The 6,000-nt window shown below is 43.4% G+C and overlaps 1 protein-coding gene across 1 annotated transcript in view; it reads left to right on the top strand.

Annotated features, from left to right (window-relative positions):
• Positions 1–3,664, top strand: part of PLCH1 (phospholipase C eta 1) — a 287,303-nt gene extending 283,639 nt beyond the window's left edge. Inside the window, exon 24 of the mRNA XM_062212704.1 lies at positions 668–3,664. Within this exon, the coding sequence (XP_062068688.1) occupies positions 668–2,757 (2,090 nt within the window). The 3' untranslated portion in view covers positions 2,758–3,664. The remainder of the gene's footprint in view (positions 1–667) is intronic.
• Positions 3,665–6,000: the final 2,336 nt, after the last annotated feature.

The following is a 6,000-nucleotide window of genomic DNA, read 5'->3' on the forward strand; positions in this document are numbered from 1 at the left end:
CTGTCTCTTTTAGGGAAGAATTCAATATGAAATCTGTGTATTAAAAACAAAAAAGTGTTTATCAAAAAATTGGGTATAATCAGTGACATAGACTTGATGACCAGTGCTTTATATTTTAAAGTCAACAGATATTGATATTTTAATGTGCTTATTACACCTTCCAGTTGTTTCATCAATTTTGTTAAATCCTTTACCCAAATGTTTTTAAAAATGATATATTTATGTTTTTTTTAACTAGTCCATGTGTAATTTTGAAAGCTTACAGTCTTTTGCTTACAGGTACCACAATACTTTGTTTAACAGAGCTGTTTTGTTCTGTTTCTATTGCCATGCTTCTGTGTAGTACAAATCTGAATAGGAAACATCGTAAGGTAATCCTCACTATAAAAGTATGGTAACTCATTGACATTTTTGGACAATGAATATTACATCCTTAGCTGATGTAATAGATATTCAAAGGGAACCTCAGCGAAATTCCTATAAATATATTTTACCATTTATTCATCACACAGACACTTCGTTACGAACCTATGCAATCCATAATTATATTCTGTCACAGTGTAAAAAATTTGCATTCTCCATTTGTCTGTCTGAAGACAAACATGAGTGTTTGCAGGTCCTATTCAAAGTAAAACATGTCATCTAAAATATTGTTTGTTCCCTTCAGCAGAAGATAAAGATGACAGAAGAAAAGGGAAGGCAAGTGTAAAAGACCCACATTTTCCAAATTTCAACAAAAAGTTCTCCTCCTCCTCCAGTGCTCTCCACCATAAAGACACCAGCCACAGGGATGCTATGATTTCTCCTGCCAACATGTCACTCACAAGAGAACCATTGGGAGGACCAGGTCCTATGGGTGGAAGAAGCAAACCAAGTGTGACAAGTGATGGCCAGGAAAACCACCATCCCGATGAACCCCTCTCGCCACAGCGGCATTTGTCTGTTGGTCCTGCAGTTGACCTAACGCAAGATCTGCATGTGGTGAAAACCAAGGGCCAGGGGAGTGCTGAGGGCCTCGCGGAAGGGAAGAGCACACTGTCAGGAAGCATCCTTTCTCAGAGCAATCTGGAGATCAAGGGCATGGAAGGTAATTGGGAAAAGGGCAGAGCTGCACCATCCTTTTCTTTGTCAGATGTCTCCATACTCTGTTCTGACATCCCTGACTTACATTCCACTGCGATTCTGCAGGAGAGCGACATTTCCCATCTTATTGACAATGTCACTTTAACAGCCGAGAACGAGCCAGGCAGTTCTGTCTCAGCACTGATTGGCCAGTTTGACGAGACCAACAGTCAGGCTAACCTCACCGTTGTTTCTCATCTTCACGATACCAGTGTCACGTCCAGCCATCTGCCCGTGCCTGCCCTGGGCCTAAAAATGCCCTTGAAGCATGATGTTTCCAAGGAAAAACCCAAGCCGGCCTTCCTGTGTTCATCTCCTGAGCTGATCGTACTCTCAGATCCTGGGACCACTAAACATGCAGCGTACACGGTTGTTTGTGAAACTACCTGTACTCCCGTCTCAAAAGCCAAACTAGATGACAACCTTTCTGGTAAGGCCAAGACAAGGGCCACCGAAGATAACTTGCCTGGATCACCTACTACTTCTCATGGCTGGTTACCAAAAAGTCCCCCCAGCGGAGGAAACTGGCAAAGGGCCAAGGGCTGCAGCCCTGCCAGGTCCACTGACCTGACGCTGGAGGGTGTCATAGCAGATCCCACACTCTGTTTAAATTCTGGAGAGAGCAGCCTGGTGGAAATTGACAGCGAATCAGAAAATCTGTCTCTGACAACGTATGAACATAGGAGAGAGGACACAAGTCAACTTACTTCTCCTTTAAAATTGAAGTACAGTCAGGATGTGGTGGAACACTTTCAACGAGGTTTGAAAAATGGCTACTGTAAAGAGACCCTCCACCCTTCGGACCCTGAAATATTCAACAATGTTCAAGATGTTAAAAATCAAAATATTTCTTGTCTAGCCTATCAGGGTGCTGGTTTTGTGCATAAGCATTTCTCAAATTCAGATGCAAAAATGAACCAGATCCATGGGCCCCAGCAGCCTAGTGCTCAAGATATGCATGTCCCTGTACCCGAGCACTCAACACGTCCTCCGCTGCCTGCTTTGAAGCTGCCCAGTCCTTGCAAATCCAAAAGTCTGGGGGATTTAACCTCAGAGGACATTGCCTGTAATTTTGAGAGCAAGTACCAGTGTATTAGTAAGAGTTTTGTTACAACCGGCATCAGAGACAAGAAGGGCCTGACTGTGACAACAAAGTCACTGGAGCCTTTAGATGCTCTGACCGAGCAGCTTCGGAAGCTGGTGTCTTTTGATCAGGAAGACGGCTGCCAAGTGCTGTATTCAAAGCAGGACGCTCATCAGTTCCCCAGGGCACTGGTCAGAAAGTTGTCATCAAGAAGTCAGAGCAGGGTACGCAATATTGCCAGCCGTGCCAAGGAGAAACAGGAAGCCAGCAAGCAAAAAGTTGTGAACCCCAGCAATGGGGCACGGGTGGTTCTTAGAAACAAACCCTCAGCACCAGCCCCGGCCGGGAACCGCCACTCCACTGGCTCCTACATAGCAGGCTACCTGAGGCCGGAGAAAGGGGGCGGCCTCGAAGGCCGGGGCATGCCAGAGGGGGCGTGCACAGCCCTTCGCTATGGCTATGCGGACCAGTTTTGTTCTGATCATTCTGTTTTGCAGACTGAGCCAAGTGGTGATGATAAGCCAGAAATTTATTTTCTTTTGAGACTGTGAATTATACAGAGCTGCATTCTCAATGTTTACAAAGTATTCTGTACAATGTCAGAGGTTTCAGTTTTCAGTAAATATGGTCATTGGCTTTGAAATGATTTTCAGATGTATTTTTAAACCTGTATTTTGGTGTCCCTTTGACTTCATGTGTTCTCCCTGTTGATACGTTTATGTGTAGATTTGGTGATCTTTCTCCCCTGGGGTGTCGTAAACTGTACTGGAATGAAATATGTGCATGCCCTAGATGTGAAACTTCTCAGCAGCTTGGGTTTCAACGTTCCTACATTTCCCCAAGATGCTCTACTGTGTCCTCAGATCACAGCCACCAACGTCCTCGTATTTACTCTTAGGACGACAAAGGGATGAATTCTTGAGTTTAAGCTGCTGTCATTTTTCCTTCTGCATTTTTATAACACAGTTCAAAGTGGTTTAAAGTCATTATCTTGCCTTTTAAGATTTCTTCACCCTACCCAGACTGAGAATTTCAAAGGAGATTGGTAGCTGCTCCCCACACCCTACCTCCTCTTTTTTAGAATAGGCTGTGAGGGTATGAGGAAGAAAACAAATTTCTGTATATAAAGACAAAATTGTTTGTTTTGCATAAATTTTGTTACATATTTTTGCTAATAGCTTTATATGTAACAAGAATCCAGTTGCCAAGCTATTTGTTGTACTTTTGGATTTTCTGATAAATTACAGGATGCGCAAATAATGGCTGTCAGAATGAGAGACTTCCATTAGACCCTAACAATAATAGTGTCACAAATTGAAAACTTTCCCAACTCTTTCAAGAAAACAATATTTTCTCATAATAAAATCCAAGTAGATAGATAAGTAGAAGAAATCTTTTTTTCCCTTCAGGGAACCACATAACTAACTATATTTTAGTATTGACATGCTTTATTTTCACTGTGAATCCATTTTTTAAGTGCATGTTCAGATGTCCCTCTTTGCTTTTTTGTAACATTAACTGCAATGATGTTCTTCCTGGAATTCATGAAAATATAATTAAAGCAGATTTTTAAACACTTGGTGAATCTTTATGAGAGGTGGGGGTATAGTCGAAGTTCATACGATGGCTGTTGTTGTGTAAGGGGCCCAAGCACTTGGACATATCTTCCTTTCCATGTCTTTGCAGAAGAATAGAAAACTATTGCCGAGGACAGTTTTAAGCAGCAACTTGTGTTTCTGAGTGTTTTCATTATTCTTTAAAGAACATGTTTGGGAGGTAACTTGAAATCAAAAGTAATGAGTGCCTTTGCATTTGTTGTCAATATTGCAAGTTTAAGAATAATCCTTCCAGACTGGCCCTGGTGGTGGCAGTGACAGTGAGAGGGTGGGGAGCCATGTGGTGAATACAGGTGAGGTGCTGCATTGGGCAAATGAGGCCATCAGGAGCTTTGTGAAGTGGGTGAAGAAGGGGTAGGGGAACAGTCAGTTCTTGCTCCTGGTCTCCGACTCTGAGTTTTTCCCATTGGTTTGGGGGGAGAGGGGTCTTCCTCTGTTAGGATACTAGATGCTGGTTGGAGGCAGGAGTGTGATAGTGAAAGGAACAGAGACCCATTTCCATGCTCATGGTAAGCCCAGCATTTTAGTCACCTTGGGGGCTCTGAACCCCCAGAATTCTGTCCTTAGACTGGTTTCTTTTTTAAAGTATCCTTGTCTTAGAAGAGATTGAGGTACAGTTGTTGAAATTCAATTACAAAATAATAGAATTTAGCTACTTTTTATGATTTAGTGGGATCTCTGTTCTCAAAAAGTTTTCAACAAGAAAAAAAGGAAAAATCTAGGAGTTTACATTTGGTTGTCAGCCCTGTCCTAGAGTGATTTAGTCATAGCAAGTGGTTGTGGCCATGTGGAGGATCATCAAACCAGTCCTGCAGGTAACCCCTGTGTTTGTCATGCACACATGCAGTACTCTTGTACTCATGGGACATAGGAAGAGGGGAGAAAGCAACTCCATATTCATCCTGTGGAGTGGCCTAATGAGCTGGAGGAAGCAGTAAGGCTTAAATATTAATAAAAACTTTTGATGCTCAGAATAGACACTTAAGGATTTTACTTGTTCAGAGGATGAATAAGGGACTCACTCAGTCAAAGGAAGTCACAGAAGTGAAGTCTCCTTCAAGTTAACATGCTCTCTGGATTTTTTCTTTTGAGAGCCACAGAGACCAGGAAGCCCCCAGCCTCTGCAAAGCTGCCCAGAATAAGCCCTTTCAGGTTTCAAAGCTGTCTCATTTGATGCTTTTCTGAGAGGCCATGTGGCATGCGTCAAGGCTAAACAGTGGCAGGTAGCAGGGAGAATTGCTTGTGCAAAAGTAGTATGCACAGAAGACAGAAGCAAAGTGTGGTGTAGTGTCCCCCAAGGGTCCATGTGTTGGCGCCTTGGTTCCCAGGGTGGCAGTATTGGGAGTGATGGAATCTAGCAAGAGGTTATTCAATATTGCTGGGAGCATTGCCTTCAAAAGTCTTCTGATTAAGGCCTTTCTCATGCAACCCCTTAGTAGTACTTGCAAGTACTTGCAAAGAGGGTTATTTTGAAAGGAGAAAGCCTGGTCCCTCTCTCTGTTTTTTGCCTTATCATGTGATTCTTCCTCTGCATATGCTCCGGCCATCTTCCATGTGGCCTGTGCTGCAGCCTGATCTATGCTGTTTGGACTGTCAGACTCCAAAGCAGGGAGCTAAATAAACCTCTTTTCTTCTTTTTTTTTTTTTAAAGATTTTATTTATTTATTTTAGAGGTAGAGTTACAGACAGTGAGAGGGAGAAACAGAGAGAAAGGTCTTCCGTCCGTTGGTTCACTCCCCAGTAGCTGCAGTGGTTGGAGCTGCGCCAATCCGAAGCCAGGAGCCAGGAGCTTCTTCCTGGTCTCTCATGCTGGTGCAGGGGCCCAAGGATTTGGGCCATCTTCTACTGCTTTCCCAGGCCACAGCAGAGAGCTGGATTGGAAGAGGAGCAGCTGGGACTAGAACCAGCGCCCTTATGGGATGCTGGCACCCCAGGCGGAGGATTAACCTACTATGCCACCATGCCGGCCCCAACCTCTTTTCTTTATGAAGTTGTCTGCCTGGGGTATTTAGATGATGAAAGACTGACTAATACACAAAGCTTCTTATAAATCTGAGCAAGCCATAATTCCCACTTAAAACCCTTTATTGAGTCCCCATCACTTCTAGAATAAGGACCATAACCTTACATTCAAGGTCTTTCGTGACTTGATGCCTGTGTGTTTCTGTAGCTTGGTCT

This window comes from Lepus europaeus, chromosome 2 (genome assembly GCF_033115175.1).
Source record: "Lepus europaeus isolate LE1 chromosome 2, mLepTim1.pri, whole genome shotgun sequence".
In the NCBI taxonomy this organism is placed as follows: domain Eukaryota; kingdom Metazoa; phylum Chordata; class Mammalia; order Lagomorpha; family Leporidae; genus Lepus; species Lepus europaeus.